This window comes from Charadrius vociferus, unplaced genomic scaffold, assembly GCF_000708025.1.
Source record: "Charadrius vociferus isolate BGI_N301 unplaced genomic scaffold, ASM70802v2 scaffold94, whole genome shotgun sequence".
Classification (NCBI taxonomy): domain Eukaryota; kingdom Metazoa; phylum Chordata; class Aves; order Charadriiformes; family Charadriidae; genus Charadrius; species Charadrius vociferus.
In genome coordinates this window covers 492,806-512,994 of record NW_009648031.1, presented here as the reverse complement: position 1 = coordinate 512,994, position 20,189 = coordinate 492,806, and the positions used below count along the sequence as shown (strand labels likewise).

The following is a 20,189-nucleotide window of genomic DNA, read 5'->3' as shown; positions in this document are numbered from 1 at the left end:
TGATGCTCTAAAGTATTATAAATATTAAAAAGAATGCTTCATCCTAGAGATAATTTTTTTAGCAATACATGAAATACATGAAATACATGAAATAAATGATATAGAAAACCTTCTAAGAGAATTTGATTTGAAAAAAAACAAGATATGATAAAATAAATACTTATTACACATAATATGGGAACAGTCTTTTTTCAGTGGTGCCCAGTGATAGGATAAGAGGTAATGGGTACAAACGTGAACATAGGAAGTTCCATCTTAACATGAGGAGGAAGTTCTTTACTTTGAGGGTGGCAGAGCACTGGAACAGGCTGCCCAGAGAGGTGGTGGAGTCTCCCACTCTGGAGACATTCAAAACCTGCCTGGACGCCGTCCTGTGCAACCTGTTGTAGGTGACCCTGCTCAGGCAGGGGGGTTGGACTGGATGATCTCCAGAGGTCCCTTCCAACCCTGACCATCCTGTGATATTGATATTATTCTGATGCAAGGACCATAAACTTGAAAATGAAATAAACACAGAGAACAATTTAATCACAGATGATTCTTAAGCAAAATAATGTTTCTTGTTTCTTCCCATTCTCCAGGTACTTTCTAGTTTTCAAATTACTTCTATAAACATCTGATATCTTATTTATATACCTCAGGAGATTATAATAATCTTTGTTTATGGTATGGCTCTCATAAGTTTCAAATACAGAATACTTTTCCATTGAATTGAATCTGTTTTAATAGTTGTGGAATTCTCCATAAATCAGTAATTGCATTAAGTTTTCCTCTCCAGTGGTTCATTTATCACTCTGAGATGCTTTTCTATAGAGAATTGTATCTGGGGAAGGGCGGGAGGAAGAAATGAAAAAATGGGCTGTTTTTCTTCAGCATGCTAATATATTGCTTGCTAGAAGAGCAAAATACTTTCAATACATAGTGAACACATTGGAAATCCAATTTAACTTGCTTTTACACAATGGTGGTTGTGTGTTCCAAACCTCCTCTGATATTCTGACCTCCTAAATCACTTTTCATAAGACCCTTTCACTTTTATAATATCCTTTATCAGTATATCCTTCTCCTCCCTTTGTTGATTGCTTACTTTTGTTTCTCCTGTGCTGTAAAGCGTAAACCTCTTTTTACACTTCCTATTACCGTTACAACAGAGGAGACAGCCTTGCTGTTCTTTTCTTCACAAAAACCATCTCTCTCTGGATAAACATGTCACTGTTGCCTCAAAGATTAGAATACAGCAATGGGCTCAGATGATTACACTTTAAAGTGAGAGTAGAAGATAGATCCCGAGATTTTAATTTGTGTATAATAACCCAGAAATATATTACATTGTGATATGAAAGCTGTTCATAACCCTCCAGCTGGTGCCTGAAACACAGGGGTTTGACCCAATAGGTCAAAATTAGCTATATCGAAGTAGATCGCTCCTGAGAAATTTTCTCTTGTCCTAAACCAATTTCACTGAATTTATCACAGATTTTTTTCTGTATAAGAAATTAAATAGTAGCACAGCATCCTCTGAGAAGCCCTTATCACTTTGTGTCTTGCACTGATTTCATATTAACCGAACATGTATTGAACTACCTGAATATGTATTCACTATGTATTGGAAGCATTCCACTCTTCTAGCAAGCAATATATTAGCATGCTGAAGAAAACCAGTCGATTTTTTCATTTCATCCCCCTGCCCTTCCCCAAATAGGATTCTCTGTAGTAGCTTCAGAGGATACTAGACCATTCAATTCCCTGAGCAATGACTGCTGCATCTGGGAGATAAGTTTGACAAATGGTGTTAAAGGACATTTCAGTAGACACAGTACCACTCAGAGGTGAGGTTGCTACTTGCATGTGTTGATTTAAATGAAAATAAATATGGCAGATAAAAACTGCCTAAAGTATCGTAGAGTCTTCTGTCCAAGAAAATAGTAAAACTGGAGGAAGTTAGGTTGAAATATCTGAAACCCATCAAAAAGTTTATAGACTGTCAAAGAAAGATAGAATAAAGAAAACAATCTCAATACTCAGTAGTAAGCTGAAAACAAAACAAACATTTAGAATTACTAAGAACATACTGCAAAAAAAAAAAAACAAAAAAACAGAGCAATGTTATGCGATTGTTGAAATCACAGTTTACCCTTTAATATTGTGGGCAATTCTGGTCCCCTTCACTCCAAAAAGATAAGGTATAACAGAAAAAAACCTCAAAGAAGAGCAAGTTCAATAACATATATATATATATGGATAGAGCAAGGACAGATATACACTGTTGACCCTCACTTGTAACATAGTAACTAGAATGAATCACTTAAGCTACCAGCAGCAAACAAAGAAAAAGAAGTAATTCCTCAAAAAAGTAGAACTCATACTAGGTAAGAGGCCTGTGGAATTCACTGCCAAAGGATGCCATGGATGCTTACAGGTCCAAGAGGATATTGAATAAACAGATGGATTAAAAGAAAAAAAAAAAAAATCAATAGCAGGTTTCGAAATACGTAAAACTGCTTCCATCTCAGGAAGCCACCTCAGCTGAAAATAACTCGAGGTCAGGAGAGTTCTATAGAGAACTTCATAACATAAGACATGCAGTATTAGGTCAGAGCAATGGTCCATACAGCCCGATATTTGGTCTCCAGAGCAATGGGCCCATGCAGCCTAATATTTGATCTCCATCAATGGCAAAAGGCAACGAGAAGATGGTGCTTCAGGAGATTGTGTATCTCCCCTAAAGCTTATCGTTTCTTGTTCTGTTACAGTCAGGATGCTGGGATAGACCACTGGCCTGACTACTAGAGATATTCAGCTTTCATTATAATCATATTCACAAAAGAAGTCACCCTCCATCTGTATGTGAAGGAACAGACAGAATATTTTCTCGCTTAGCACATGTTCATTGGGCTTTTCTGAGAGAAAAAATTAAGACCTTGGCAGAAAGATTTTAATGAAGTCTACCTAGCTCAAAGTCCCTAAAAAGCTACCAGGGGTTACAGATTCAGGTTGTTTGCCACTGCATTTATTTAGTGTTACTGTAGAGAACAGGTATATTCTTCAGTAATTAATACTGCTTGGCTATAAACAAGCTCCTAATGACATTCAATTAATTTTAAAATTTCCACTGGAATTGACTTAGTATGATAGTTGGTGATCTTCACCATTGTTCTCCTTTACAGAAAGGGCAGTAGGCATACAAAATTCCTCATGACGAAGTCAAACTCAGTGACATGAGTTTGAAACAGAGCTATTATATCAGACAAGGATTAAACGTATCCACATAAAATGAAAAAAGAGAGGCTGAGAAAAAATTATGAAAGATCAGGTAAGTAACAGACTTTTTCTTAAGGTAAGGAAGGCAACTGTCCTGGTTTGAGCAACACAGGACTAATTTCTCTTTCAGTAATTTTACTTTTCAGTAAGGTCTCTTCTAATGCTAGGGAAAACAGCATTTTTAGAAGACTCTGGAGTCTGAATTTGTGAACATATTTACTTTACAGCCAGCTATGGTGTGTGGGTTTCAAGGTCTCAGTGTTTTTGAGCTTGCCAGGTGCAGGGATGAGGAGGAACAAGACCTGAGCACTTGACCCAAGCTGGCCAACAGGATTATTTCACACCATCCATGTCACATTCAATATAAATTCGAAAGTTTGCTGCGAAGTTCTTTCTCTCCCTTGATGGCTGCCATCCTGAGAACTTTATGCCCTGGTGCCGGACTCCTGAGCCCTTCCCTTCCTCCTGAAGCCATAGTGCTTGCAGTGTCTGACATTTCCTGTCCACTGCTGGGAGTGCACAGCTTCCTACTGATAGAATTGGCTGAGTATAATCCTTGTATATTTTATATTGCTATTGGGATCAATATTGGTTCTTTAATAATACTGATGTTAATTATTTAGTCTTATTCTATTAAATCTGTTTATATTTCAACCCTTGGGTTTCCTTGTTTTTTCAGATTCCTCTTCCCAGGTGCAGAGGAGCCATCAGGTGATAGAATAATTGTCTAAACGACAATGAGTTGTTGTGGCTTCTTCATAACAGCAACTCACACAAAAACCACCTTCAATAACTTTTCTGGTTTAACCGCTCTGTATACTGCAAAATAAAATAAAATTACTCCACCGTGACACAATCACAAGCTCTTACTTTTATGGGGTTTCTTAAGCTAAATAGCACTATGTAAATAAAAGTTTCAAACTAAGACAGAGGAATCTTAAAAATGCTTCAAAGACTAATGTGACTAATTAATAGATTATTTTTCTACTTTTAATAGTATTTCTACTTTAAGCTACAGGACTTGCCCTTTTTTGAATAATGTAATTTGTCCTCACATAAAACCATGACAATACTTCCTGGAAAGCTAAGCTCCCACTTACTATTTTTATGCAATCAAATTTTACAGGTCTTAAAGATTTGTTTCCCTTTTCCTTTTGTATCTCAGGAAAGTTTATTTCCTTTGTAGTTAAATATTGTGTGATACTTGTTGAAACAATGAGAAAAAAGGGAGGTAGGCTATATAAGTTTTGGTTAAAATGTTATTAGTGTCCAAGTTGTTGACAGCTGCTGATTTGTGCGGCTTCCAGTCTCAAAACCACATGCAAGCTTAAAAGTCACTACACATCAGATTTCAGGTTAAAAAAGACCTGAGATGGAGTTTTGTTCACAGGGAAGTGAAAGAAAATCCTAACTGTTAGTCAAGTCAACGATTAGTTCAGTCAAACTCTGTATATACTATTTTACCTGACTTATTACTTACTTGCTTTGTTTTTCCATACTTGCTACCCTGAGACGTTCCCATCGAGAATTAAGTAGATTCATTTGCTCTTGGATTTCATTCTCTTCATCATCTGAAAGTTTTCCAATTGTTAGAAGTTGACTTCCAACTTGCAAAACATTGCCAACACGTCCTTGGTGAGCTGTTAATTCCATCATAAAACCCTGACAATAAAAATAAAATCTAGGTTTAAGTTTGATTCAGTCCATGCAAAAAAGCAGACTTTGGAGAAATATCTTCTACCACCTTCCAAACCTGATCTTTAGCTTTGCTTTTTTATTTTTTCAACCCCTCCCCAAATCTCATAACAAAACCCAGAAATAAACACTTTCACTTTTTGCATAGGGCACAGTCTTCAGTATTATCTTTAAATTCTCCAAATCAAAATTAAAAATAAGAAAGAGGAATAAAATAAACTAGAAATATCTTTGTTTTGTATTTTTGACCTTATTATGGATTACAAGCTGATAAATTCCTATTGAAAGATTGGTATATACGTATACCTCATGGGTGTGAAATTGTTCTTTAACAACTTCTACATCATTGGATATATCTCCTTGTGCTTTTAACGCATCTTCAGCAGAGAGAAGCCATGTGAGTACTTCTTCTAAAGCAGTTTGGTAGTTTTCAAGTTCCATTTCAGATCCCAGCCGCATGGTGGTAAATGTCTTTTCTTCAACAGTTTCTACAAACTGATCAAACCCAAAATTTTAAAGTAATGCAAAGAGAGTCTGCTCAGAGAATTCTACAAAGGAATAAACAGAATACAATTGTCTTGTATAAAAAAACCAGCTTTTTGTTAAACAAAGAAAGAAATCAGATGGCTAATGTGTGGAAGTACTTATTAGTACAAAATCAGTTAATTGACGAAGATCAGATAAGATTGAGAGAAATAAAAAAAAATCTCAGATTAAATTATAGATTTTACAGTAGAATTCAAAATTCCTAGCAACTACTCTGAAGAGGCATTTAAATTATAACAGCAGAGTGCTGTTATAATTGTTTTTCTATAAACAGTCTGATTTTTCATTTCTAGTTTACTGTTTCTTATGTAAGTATTTTCTCTTGAAAATGAGGGAGAAATTTATTTCCCACCACAGCGAGTAAAATTATATCACCAAAAAAGCAGTAAGTCGCATGCTGACATTGCAGAGAATCTACGGAAAACAGAATATAAAAAGAAAAACAATCCTTTACACTACATGCAATACTAGGCTTGAACAATCCATAGACACCCATTTGTTAAAAACATTCTAGAAAGTTAAAAAACTCAGAAATCTCATGCCAAATTGTAACTACTAAAAAACAAACAGAAGTGTATTACTCCTTCCCACAAAGGCCACCTTTATATTTATACTTTAGAAGACAGGTGACTCTTACAAGCACAAAATTCACACTTGCACTCTATTGCTTGGAGTCAACAAGTATTTACGGATTAGTATAACAGTAGACAACTAGAACAAAACAGAAGCAAGAAATACAGGTTTGCTACAGAAGATGACATTCCATAAATTTTTCAAAGAGTTCTGAAGAAGTTTAGTTACTTTGCTAGGAAGTTAGTACAAAACCAAACTATTTACATGAAAATATGCTTATGCTTTTATAAAAAATGATACCAAGACACTTAATGTTTTTATAGTTAGTAGAAATTGCCTCTACTGACATACTTGTTCCAATAAACCACTCAAAGCAGCATCTAAAGCATTTCACTGTAGTTTAGGACAGAAAGTCAAAATTTATCACTAGAAAGCAGGAAGTGTAATGAATGTAACATGATCACTTAAAATGAAATCTTCAGTCTTCATCTTCACAACAAATTCATTCTGAATTGTATACATCTAATAATCGCATACAATTTACATGAATCTCTGTCGTGTGTGTTAGGCCAATTAAAACACCAGTCATAACTTCATTGCGACATATGAGTGAAAAACTGTTCATTAAATAAATCTGCACCATAAAACGACTTGAAAATCTGATGAACCCAGTAGTTTATTTTTTTTTTGTTTTAAAGAAAGTACTGTCTTACAGGAATATTAACAATGAGGCACAGAAAATGTTCAACATATATGCCTGCTGCACAAATTAATATTTGAATTGTGTGCAACTCCAGATTTTAAGCAGTATACAATGTAGTAAAAAATTACACCCAACCACATCACATTTCTGCAGCAAGAGTTTTGCAGTAGCACAGTCTACTGTAGAAAGGGATAACTTTATCACTGCTTTTGCATATATAATGATTTTTTTTTTTCCCCCCTTTCTACAACAATACTGCACAGAATGTACCCACATGTGACACACTGGGGGGAAAAAAGGATGCTGTAACAGCTGAGTGAGACCAGGGTTATCATGTTTGCAGATATCTGTCATGGTATCTGTGAAACAGAATGTACCCACATGTGACACACTGTGGGGAAAAAAGGATGCTCTAACAGCTGAGTGAGACCAGGGCTATCATGTTTGAAGATATCTGTCATGGTATCTGTGAGCTATCTGTTTGAAAATTCTCTATCTGAAAATGCTCCTCTCTCTAGATGCGATACAAAATATTATCATGTGTTTGACAAATGTTTAACAAAGCATCCCCTAACATGCCTTTTTCTGAGAAACAACTACTCAGCGCAACTTTCCCTAGTCATGTTGACCAGCATTTTCACTGCTTTCTCATGCTATCACAGATATTATACAGAATTGCATTATAAAAAATCTTGGGACTCATGACCTTCAGTGGCAAAATGATTCAGACTAACTTCTGCACCATTGTAATAACTCTTGAAGAAATGTAAAGACAAGCAAACACTAATGTAAATGAAAACCAAAATATTTACTTGGCAGGAATTCCAAAGTATGTTCTCATTCAAAAAATGGCCATCTTCTGACAGAAGGAAATCAGAAACGTGCTAGTGGAAGTATAGGACTCCATCTGGGGAGGAATAACCCCATGTATCAGTACAGGTTGGGGGCTGACCTCCTGGAGAGCAGCTCTGTGGAAAGCGACCTGGGAGTCTTTTAGTCTAGAGAAAAGAACACTGAGGGGGGATCTTATCAATGCTTATAAATACTTAAAGGGAGGGTGCCACAGGGATGGGAACAGTCTTTTTTCAGTGGTGCCCAGTGACAGGACAAGAAGTAACGGGCACCAACTTGAACACAGGAAGTTCCATCTTAACATGAGGAGGAAGTTCTTTACTTTGAGGGTGGCAGAGCACTGGAACAGGCTGCCCAGACAGGTTGTGGAGTCTCCCACACTGGAGACATTCAAAACCCGCCTGGACGCCATCCTGTGCAACCTGTTGTAGGTGACCCTGCTCTGGCAGGGGGGATGGACTGGATGATCTTCAGAGGTCCCTTCCAACCCTAACCATTCTCTGATTCTGTGACTTCACAGAATGGTGTCAGTAATCCTTATATTTCGTAGAGGGAGGAAACAACAACTTTTCCACCTTCCTTCAAATCTTACAGCACCACTGCCAACAGAGAACTGGGATCAGTCATGAGGTGACAAAGCAGAGGAATAGATGTCCATTGTGCTTGAAGTATAAACAGTTGTTTGTTTGTTTTAATAAAATACTCATTTCTGTATAGCACAATTGAATAGTTCTCAACTGCTGAGGCTTAATAAACTCAATAGATCATTATGCCTTCTCTTTCCCCATGCACTTTGGGGAAAAGAAAAATTAAAATGAAGATAACAATCAGTAGAAGCTGAAATAGTAGTAGCAACTTGATATTCTAGAGCACGTTAAGCATGCAGAGTATTTGTGTTCAGATTTGACAATGACATATGCACGGGACCCCCTGGGATCATCAAATGGATTAAAACAAATGATTCTTGCTGATTTCATTGATAAAATCAAGCCACAGTTACACACTTTCAAAACTGTGCTAAATTTCGTTCTGCATCTTTAAGCACATTCTCTGTTAACAAGCCAGAATGGAGCAATGGCCACCTTGATCTGAATCTATGTAAGCAAGAGAACATTCACATTGTAAAAAGTCTACAAGCATAAAAAAAATGTACCTCAGAGTCAACAGTGGGTTTTGACTTGACAAATTACATATATTTTAAAATCTACTGTTAAACTGTAGCTTCACTACTTCCATCAGTGCTGTTAGTTCTCTAAAAGATAACTGTACATCCTTGCTTGTTCTGCGTATGGAATGAAAAATCACTACTCAAATCAGCAGAAGTTCAGACTGTTGGATCAGCTGTAAATGGAATATCAAACACCAAGTTAAATAATCACATTGGAAGTGGGCAAATACTGACCTGATGCCTATGCCACATACTTTATATTAAAAAACAAAAACAAACAGAAGTGTTTCTCAAAGTAATATTCATCTACATAAGGATACCCCATGATACAAACAAAATTTGACTACACAGATTCTACAGCACAAAGAATAATCCACACTGAAATAATCCACATAAAACAGCAATGAAAACCCTGAATTTTAGAAATTATAATGGTAAGCAAATCCATTTAAAAAAACCAACAGAACAACAATCAACAACCAAACAACATAAAACCAACATCTCCTGTGAACGTCCTTACTTCTGAATTTATATGAAACCTTTTCAGAATTCCTCAAATACTGAGAACAAACTAGAATTGTAAGGTATTGCATATAATAAGTTGAGAACAAAACCACACAGGTGTTAACAGATTCATCTAAGTTGTGATGGCTGTTTTTAACCATAATTTTTAAGAGACTGAAAAGTAATTAGGATACACTGAAGTTAAGTTGTTATAGCCATATATTACTAGGAAGGCTACACTCCGGAAAAAAAAAACTGCTTAAGTATGCATGCATTTTCATTCTTGAATCAAAATCTATTCTTAATAAAGTATTTAATGATTATGTAAAACAAAGTTGATTTGGAGCAGTCAAAGCAAAACATTTACAGAGAATAATCTACTGAATAACAATGTATGCATGATGACACAAACGTTAAGGGGAAAGATGACATGAAAAATTCAGATGTGTGATGAAGACTGCATCACATCTAGACAGGAATCAGCCAGTCAGCTCACACATTATTTTGAAAAATTGCCAGCCATTTTTTCATGGAAAATAGTCCTGGTTGTTCTTATGGACTAAACTAGAAGGAAAAACATTATCTGGACCCCTATGTTGTCCTCTAGAACATACCTGGCAGCATTATGAATTAATTCACAGAGTCTAAACCACAAGCTTGCAGCTGCTTCAGAATAAGAAAGCGAGGGAAGAAAGTGTTCCTCGCCTACAATTGCATTATGTCACTAAAGGGAGAAGGATTGGACACATTAGTAAATTCTCTAAGAATGTTTCTATGAGTTCATAGAATTGTCTAGGTTGAAAGGGACCTTTAAGATCATCAAGTCCAACCATAAACCTACCACTGCCAAAACCACCGGTAAACCATGCCCCTAAGTACCATGTCCACCCGTCTTTTAAATACCTCCAGGGATGGTGATTCCACCACTTCCCTGAGCACACTGTTCCAATGTTTGATAACACTTTTGGTAAAGAAATTTTTCCTAATATCCATCCTAAACCACCCCTGGCACAACATGAGGCAGTTTCCTCTTGTCCTATCACCTATTACTTGAGAGAAGAGACCAACCCACACCTCAGTACAACCTTCTTTCAGGTAGTTGTAGAGACTGATGAGGTCTGTCCTCAGCCTCCTTTTCTCCAGGTTGAACAATCCCAGTTCCCTCAGCCACTCTTCCTAAGACTCATGCTCCAGACCCCTCACCACCTTTGCCACCCCTTCTTTGGACACGCTCCAGCACCTCAATGTCCTTCTTGTAATGAGGGGCCAAAACTGAACACAGTACTCAAGATAGGGCCTCACCAGTGCTGAGTACAGGGGGACAATCACTTACCTAGTCCTGCTGGCCAAGCTATTCCTGATACAGCCTTCTTGGCCACCCGGGCACACTGCTGGCTCGTATTCAGCCATCTGTTAACCAATACCCCCAACACCCTTTTCTGCTGGGCAGCTTTTGAGCCACTCTTCCCCAATCCTGTAGCGTTGCATGGGGTTTTTGTGACCCAAGTGCAGGACCCGTCACTTGGCCTTGTTGAACCTCATACCATTTGGTCTCAGCCCATCGATCCAGCATGTCCAGATCCCTCTGTTGAGCCTTTCTACCCTCAAGCAGATCGACATTACCGCCTGTCGTGGTTTGGCCTCAGCCAGCAATAAAGAATCATGCAGCCGCTCGCTCAACTCCCACAGCCGTGGGAAAAATCGACAGAAAAAGGGAAAACTCGTCGGTTGAGATAGTGCAGTTTAACAGAACAGCAAAAGGGAAGAGAAAAAAACACAATAACACCAATAAAGAGATATAAAGACGCAATTACAGTACGAAGTGAAGTGCACCGACCCGCACTGCTGCAGCCCACCCCCAAGTAGCGACTGCTCTCCTTGCCTGGCTAGGCCTCTTATAGCCCAGGCATGGGTCACATGGGATGGAATACCTGCCCCCTGCCAGCTCCTGGGGGAAATTAACCCCATCCCTGCCAGAACCAGGACACTGCCTAATTTGGTGTCATCCGCAAACTTACTGAAGGTGCACTCGATCCTCTCATCCAGGTTGTTGATAAAGAGATTAAAGAGAACCAGCCCCAGTACTGAGCCCTGGGGAACACCACTCATGACCAGCCGCCAACTCCATTCACAACTCTTTGGGCCTGGCCATACAACCAGTTTTTTTACCCTGTGAAGAGTATGCCCGTCCAAGCCATGAGCAGACGCTTTCTCCAGGAGAATGCTGCAGGAAATGGTGTAAAACTCTACTAAAGTCCAGGCAGACAACATCCACAGCCCTTCCCTCATCCACTAAGCGGGTCACCTTGCCATAGAAGGAGATCAGGTTTGTCAAGCAGGACCTGCCTTTCATGAACGCATGCTGCCTGGGTCTGATCACCTGGTTGTCCTGCATGTCTCACGTAATGGCAATCAGTTCATAAAGACTGCTCCAGGGATTTAGAAATCAGCTGGGCAGCTTTAGAAAGTAGTTTTGCAGTAAAGATGTAGGGTTCATTCCAGCACTCTTATTTATATTATATATTTTCTTCCTTTAGAAACTGCCTGTCTCACTGTAAAGGATGCAGAATTTGACTCTAGACATTTAGAGCTTTAAAACTCAGAGACACAAAATTTTAAAGAAACATTTTTTGAGTAAAGGGGAATGTAAGTACAGAGCAGTTTTCTCATTTTGAAAACTCCCTTTGCAGGATTACAACCTCAGAATGTAGCACGCATTATTCACCCTCTAACCATGCCAGTCCTACCAGGTGAGACTGATACCACTGCTTATTCTATTAGTTCCTCCAAGTTTTTCATTACAAAATCATATTTTCTGTGCCTTTAAAATTGCCAAATTAAAACTATTAAAATGTTAAATGCTAAAATGTTCTTTGCAATAATCAAGACTGTTTTCTTAACAGATAACGTCAGACAGAATAATTCAGTCATTTCTGGTAATAAAACTAAGAAGATACATTGGTCAGACTGTTTGTTATTATAACGTTAATTATTTCCTTGTTCTAATTAAGGCTCACATTTTCATATTACTAAGGATTTCAAAACTGCCTTTGTGAATTAAAACATCTTGGGTCAGGAAGACGATGTGGTTTGGGTTTTTTTTTTTTTCTCTCATTCATATGAAAATAAGCCTAGGTTTGGCCTTATCATAAATCTGAAAACCCACAAGTTTTGCTTCTTCAGTTGAGACAGCCTATATTTTCAGTACTTGATTTTCTCAGTGGTTCCGCTTTTACTGCAGATGTTTCCACCTGGATGAATTGTCCTGTCCTTGCAACTGCAGTTTTGAGATGCAGTAGATTATTAGTTCATTCAAAGTCAATAGAGCTTAGGCAATGTGCACGTTGAGAGGAAAAAAGCCAGAAGCATGCAGGATGAATGAAAGTACATTGCAAAGGAAAGAAAATGCTGGAACTATTGAAAGGAAAGGGCAAAGGAAAATTAATCTCTAACTACTCTATTAGGTGCAGTTGGTACAAATAAAGACTGAAAAAGAAAAATAAAGACTTTACTGGCATTAAAGGAAAATTTTGCACCCTGGCATCTGGAGTGTAGAAGTTGACTGAAGTCAACTGAAAGGAAGTGAAAAAACTAGAACCAACTGAGTTAGGAAAAAGACTAAGACTAGGAACTGCAAGGACAGGCAAGATAGTATTAACAGTTAAGAGACAGCAACCAAGGCTGCCAGCTACCTGGAATGACAGAATTTTCTAACAATTTAAAAACTGTTTCATGTTACGTACATGGTTAAGTAAGGCAGTGGTTCACAAAAAGATTTTTCTACTTAGCATGCTTTCTTCAATAACCTAGTACTTGGAAAAAGATATCAAAGCAGGTTTTGGTTGATTTCTTCTTGACCCTTTTTTTCCACAAAGCTTATGAAAACATACTGGTTTTATTAACTCTCTGGGGAATTTTTTCAGTCTATGTTTATTTAAGGGTTTTAATTATGTTGAGTTTTTGTGTTCTGACTACAAAATGTATTGCTCTTTGATGTATGACTGATGACAAGACACACAGTACTTGCCTCTCTAAGGAAGGCACTTCCCATTCAAGCAATTAAGAATCATAGCTCCAAACAGTAATATGACTTGATGCGGATGTGTTAAATCAACTGACTGTGACTGAATGGAATTACTTTCACCATACACCTAAAACAAAATTATGATTTCTTCCTGTTGAAATGCCTCGTCTACCAACCATTCTTCAACCCTTCCCTTTTCTGATCCAAGAATAAGGCGCATTCTAAGGGGACGTATATTTCAGGCGCTGTCACATCACAGAGTAGACTGTGAGGTCAATTGGTCTCTACATAACACATAAATAAGAGTACTTTTCACATAAAGAAAAATGAAATTTTCACCCTAGGATAAATTTTCAGTATTAACTAATGACTCTTCACAGAACTCTCCAGTAGTAAATGGTAAGCAGGTACTGAAAGTTTATCACAGGTCAAGAAACCTAGAGTCTGTTCCCAGCAATGCTACTAACAAGGTAACTCCAAACCAGCACGTTCAGTTCCCTTGACAAATGTCTACTGTGTTTTATACTGTCACATACATAAAAAAAGGAAAAGGTAATTCTGTCCATTGACGATGATCAATCTTAAAATTTGAATTGTGATCACGGTATCATGCGGTAGCATGAAAAATATTCAAGATGGAATAGACTATATAGAGTCACTTTTATTTAATTTTAATTTTCAGAATGTAAATTCTAAATGTAGTAAGGCCACTTTAAGCCACTTTAAAGTGCCCTGTTCTGACAAAGACCTTTTAAGTGTTCTATGTTCTTAATTAAATCATATTCTAACAGTCTCCATAAGCAGAAAAACCATTAAATGTATAAACAGAAAAATGGGATGGAGACAGGTGAATTATATCTTAGCCAAAAGAAATACAAATGGATTATCCAAAAAAGTATTCAATCATTTCTTTAGCATATCATATAGGGGATTGAGAAACAAATGCAGACTTCATTCCTTTTCTTTCTGGCAACAGACAGTCAAATGGAGAAACAGAGACATCAAAATCTATTTTGCTAAAACACAATTTGAGATTTCAAGAGTACAAAGTTAAACAAACAAAACAAAAGAACAACCTTTTTCATTTTCATATGCACTTCATTATGAATTCTACAACATTACAGCTCAAAAAAATATGAAAATGTATATTTGCAGCTCCATCACTCTGGAAGCAAAAGTAGCCTTCTCTTTTCACCATCCTGTTTAGTCATTGCTCTCTCTTCCTTTCCTTTGTTTTATATTCTCTCTCTGCTGCTGTTGCTGTCAGCAAAATCAGTGTTATCCCATAGCATCTTTTACTTCGATTATGTCAGTCATCTGACTGATTATCATATTGTCTCTCCTCACCGACTTTATGAGAAACTGTTTCTCCTACTTGCACCTAACAGAAGAGTAACTTTGACAGTTCCTATCAGTTGCATATGCGTATACTTGTTCCCTCCTTTATTACCTTGACTAAGCTTCAAGTTTTCTTCAGTATTTCAAGTATTCAAATCTTCTATTCACTCTGTAGGACTTTTGTTACGCACTCTACCAGGATAGCGTTCCTTTTCCTTGTGTTGCTTTACCTGAGGGCTAATCTCTGCCAGAGCAACACGCCTTTTATTCTTTTCCAAGGAGGAATGTGCTTTTCTTGTATGTCTGAAAATTATTTCTTAGGCCTGTTCCCATACTGTTTCAATGTCTCCTTTAAACTCATTTGCAACGACTGCTCTAAGAATCTTCATCCTCTCACCCGAAATAATGCTTAACCCAGTTTAATAGCTATCGTGCTCATCCCTACATTCCACAGTAGGGAATATATAAAGGAAAAGATTTCGCAAGGTCTCTGCATAGGCAACTCCTACTTGAAGGCAAGACTGTTTTGGTACACTAAGGATTAAGAGTGCCTCTGTGCAGTCAGGACCACGCAGCTATAGGTTTGTTCTGCTCACATATGAGCTGCACACCAACAGTGGTCTGACCACGTGTCACAGACATCAGCCACATGTTTACTTTTTCCATTACTCTATTACATTGCATTATGAAGACTGGGCTATGTGAAATGCCCTTGGATGAAGGGACATTACTTCTGCCTGATGCGCCACTGAGCCTGCTCACAGACAGAGAGCTCCCTAGACAGCTCAGAGTGGCATGGGCTAGAGTAACACCACAGACCTTGGAGCCAGACAAGGCAAGCCTCTAAGTTGAGCAAGAGAAGCTGCCCAGGATCAAAAGAATACTTAGTTCCACTTGCTGACACAGAAAGCTGCAGAACTGACTGAAATAAAGTGCAGAAGCAAGAACCAGCCTGCACAGACACAGTGGAAGGGGGAACAGTCGTTCAGAATTTTTTAAATTTCTATTTCATCTTGTACAATCACAAGGATGGTTTGAAGTAGGTGGCTCAAAAAGACAAAAAGGTTGCAGAAAGACAGTTCCATGATTAAAACAGTTGAGCGCTGCTCAGGAAAAAAAAAATAATTAAGTACACAAAGGTAATTTAAATAGCATTAAATTTTCCAGGCTGCATATTCTTTCAATCCTTTATTTACAAACATGTTAACATATTTCCAGTTGGGCTTACTTAGAAGAGTAATCTGCAACCTGTGAGCCACATATGCAATGGCTCCAAGGATTGCTGATTATGGGCCAGCAAATCCAGCTATGAAAGTAAGCCTGCTGTACCTTAGAGTTTATTTTTTAAATCTTGCAATTACTATGAACTTCCATGGAATTTGTAGGTGCTAATTTATAAATCATGCAACTGGTTCTTAAAAAGGTGAGGACACTTTGGGCATCTTTAATTAGCAAATCCGATCAACTGGACTTCTTTAGCTGAAGTTGTTCACAGAATATACCTCACAAAAGATAGCTGTGCTATAAGAGAGCTGTTGGAGAAAAAATAAAATATAACTAATGAATGTCTAGAAAAATAGCTGGAAGTCCAATCTAATTATTTATATTAATTAATACAGCTCACATTCAAAAAACTAAAACCCACTCAATTCAACAAATAGTGACAATACTGCTTTTTCCATCCTCAGAAGATGAATGAAATGAAAGTTATTGGTGAATTTCAGAATACAAGGCACATTAAAACCAATAAATTAAGTGGTTTAGGATACATGTATGCAATGAACAGATACACCTTTGAAAATGCGTAGATTTTCATGTCAGAGTAGTACTTTCCATTAAACGCTGCTCCCTTAGACCAAAATCCAAATTACCAAACACTCTCACAGTACGTAAGAGGCAAAAAGTCCTACAGTAAAAAGACCACAAGATAAAATAGCCTGCAACCACAAAATTTCAACATCCTTTCTTTGCAGAATTGCAACCATATAAATCTTAATTGTCCTGTATTATGCACTACATTTAGCTTTATTTTCTGTGAGTTTTAACTGCAAAGGGATCTAATTAAGAAGTATATTTTGCAAAAGTTAATCCAAGCCATAACCTTAAATATATCACAGCCGTAATCTATACTGTTTTCTAACGTAAGAAAATGAAGTCAGCTAATTTTAATTACTACAGCTAGCCACCAACCCTGCTATTATTTTGGACTATTAAGCCATGATAGTTCTCATCAGAATCTTCACTGAAGACTGTCTAGTCTCCAAAGTAAGAATATTTAACTCCAAAACTCTTTTTATATATTCATATAGTACAATATCAAAATGCCTTCAAAAGCATCAATAGCAAGAGCAATTAACTATAAAGAGATACGTCTAAAATACGACTCTCTTTCTTTTGAGAGATAAAGACTCTGGGACAAGAGCCAATTAGTGGACATACTAATTAGTTTCTATGAAGTTGAGGTTGAGGTCCTGGAGATTTCAGAGTATTCAATATTACATACTAGTATAGTTGGAAAGCATTATTTAAAAAGGTGGTTTTACAAAGTCATCTAAAAACTTAAATAGTCAAATTTGCTTGAATAGGCTGAATACCCCATTCATTGCTCTTATGTGGTTTATCCTTATTATGCTTAAACTTTTCCTAAATATATTTTAGCTTCTATTAAAGAGGCTCTCCTTCTTCAACAGAATCCACTTCAAAGAATATCTTTTCAATTTAAAATTAAAACCTAAAAAAAAAGCTTTTGCAGAAGAGGTTCAAGTGATTTAGTGTTTTTTCAAATTTTGTAGTGTGACTACCTCGCTTGTAGCTACACGGTCTGAATAATAAATTAAAGCTGAAAATGAGACAAAAAGATAAGTAACCATCTCACAATAGTTTTTTTTTTTTCCTCTTCTGAATGCACCTCAGGTTTATAACTTGGGTTAAAATACAGAAAATACTACAAATATTTTCAATAGATAATAAGAGCAGGAACTACCAAGATGTATTTCTGGACGTACTGAAAACTATATAAAAGGCTTTGCTAAATGTTTACAAAGACAAGCAACTGGATGGAAGAATAGGATAAAAATGCACTGAGGATTGTTAAACATAAAGACACCATCGCCAGCTCGGGAAATTTCTGAGGCACAAATCAGTGGAGGGTGAGAATACAGAGATGCTTCAATACTTTTAATCAATCTTACCTCTTTTCCTGTTGCTATGTATCCTTTATAGGTCACTGCTGGGAACAGGATATGATGCTGGAAGAAAACCCCTTTACTTTGAGTAATTTGAACTATTCTGTTGTCACATAAACCTTCTACAAAGGCTCTGAAATTTATCCAGAGGCATACGAAAGCAGAAATTAGTGTATTTACATGCTCCATATCTTAATGTTAACTTGGCTATTTGTAAGAGATCCTGCAAAATTCCATGATGTGGGAAACAGAAGAACAAAAGATATCTAGATTACCACCAGTTATTCTTAAGCTATTTATTGACTGCCTCTCCCTCCCACATTTCACAATTATACTGTCAACCTGGCTTCCCCCCCCGCCCCCCTCAGAATAAAGGAAAATGTGAAGTAGGAAATAAAACCAAATAGAAGACATTATCTTCAACAAAAAGAACCGCATCTTTTTGGAATTGAAACAGAATATTGTCACTGTCACTTCAGTTAGGAACTGTGGAATAAAACATTGGGTTGTGAATTCACACACAAACCCTAACATTTTAGGGTAACAGAAGCACCTTGGAAAGCCTTCAAATAATCTTTTTTGTAGGTCAATTTTTTTTTTTTTTTTGCAGCTATATATATTTGCACACGCTACTTTGAAATTTTTGGCATGAAAAACGCTTCTCACCTACAAAAGAAATATTAACCCATGATTGCTATTTCAGGTATAACGTGTTTCTAATTTATCTATATATATGTAGCACATATAAGGAATTAATAGAATCCTATTTTTTATTCTCTTGCAGATAGAAACTATATCTAATTGTTATTTTGAGATGAAGAAAAAAAAGCATATTAGAATAGCTACATAAAAATATATTCTAAAGCCCATTATTCTTTCATACATTTATGTTTGCAGTTCCTATTAAATTATACCTCATTTAACTGGCTAGAATATGACATGTTTATTAAGCAAAAATGTAACTGCAGTGAGGTCATTTGTGGTGATGTGACCCGAATTTACCTTCAGGTTCTCTTAAGAGGGAATTTGCTTAATTAAAATCACTACTTAGATATAATTAATAATGAGGTGGGCATGAAAGCATACTTCATGAGCAGTGAGTTACAAGGTTTAAATTCTCATTACAGAGACAATGTACAACTGATGTGTAGCTTGTGTAGCTGCTAAATTCTTTAATAGACACTAATAATTCAAAAACTGTCAGTTTAAAAAATACACTATAAATGTATTGTTTTGTAGCCATGTTCTTCTCTACATTTGCTCTTTTTTCCTCAACGCTTCCTTTTAATCTTCCACTTTCCAGTTGAGATCTAGCAAAAAAACAATTTCTTAGTTCTGGAATTACAGACCTGTCAAGATTTTTTATTTTTATTTTTTTTTAAGTTACATTCTCCTAGAACTAAATTAACTATTTTAGCTCTTTAAATGAGTATCAGAATGTTGAAACAGAATCCAAACATATTTTATGAGATACTTTCGCCTAACATCCCTTATGTGGCAGAAAAGAATTACAGGTGTATTACAGGTGAAATTTTGCCAAGCAATATTATACTTCCCCATATCATATAGAAATGTACTCATATTTAATAAAATTTCATAACACATGGCTATAAACTGTAGGTATTAAATCATATATCCATTGCAGTAGCTGCTGTACATGTTCACCGAATGGCAACAAAGCCAGAAAAAACGGCTGAACAGTGAAAAGAGAAGTTAAAATTGGAAAATTAGGAGGCTGAACATGAATGAATTGTTAAAACTTAGTTTAAAAGCCATCAATGCAGCAGGGAATGATTTTGAGACTGAATTTAAAAGAGAGAGGAGAGCCAGGAAAAGACTGGATGTAGCAAAACATGGCATGGCATAACAGAGAAAGCATTTACTTGGCGACACAGAGAAGATACAACAGCATTGTGATTAAGAACGTGAGTTGGAATAAATGAGGTCAGAGAAATAATGAAGCTAGTTTTTAAGCTCACAGATATTGGAACAAAACTGAATGTGTTCTGAAAAGGAATGGATAATTATAAGTAGATTAGAGAACATTTTTAAAAAGGTAATCATATTGAAAAGTGCAAAATGACATAAAGAGTCTGGAGTAACACACAACATATATTATGCAGTGGAATTAATTTCTTATTCCTCACAGTAATTTTAAATATAATTCAGGTGGGAAAACCTATGCAACCACGTAGTTATTTATTGTTATCACACCTCAATACCTTTTAGAATGGACACAATGTTGTAGAATCTCTATTGCTTGATCCTACTGTCAAATTCAAACTCAGAAAGTTACTCCTAGTAAAGTGAGTAGAGGAATGCTGCACTTCCCCTAGTGGT

At 36.6% G+C, this 20,189-nt stretch overlaps 1 protein-coding gene across 1 annotated transcript in view; it reads right to left on the bottom strand.

The window, feature by feature from the left end:
- Positions 1 to 20,189, bottom strand: part of DMD (dystrophin) — a 927,929-nt gene that overhangs the window by 820,936 nt on the left and 86,804 nt on the right. The window contains exons 8-9 of the mRNA XM_009883534.1: positions 5,263 to 5,451; positions 4,742 to 4,923 (exon numbers count right to left, since the gene is read on the bottom strand). Coding sequence (XP_009881836.1) covers positions 4,742 to 4,923; positions 5,263 to 5,451 — 371 coding nt within the window. The remainder of the gene's footprint in view (positions 1 to 4,741; positions 4,924 to 5,262; positions 5,452 to 20,189) is intronic.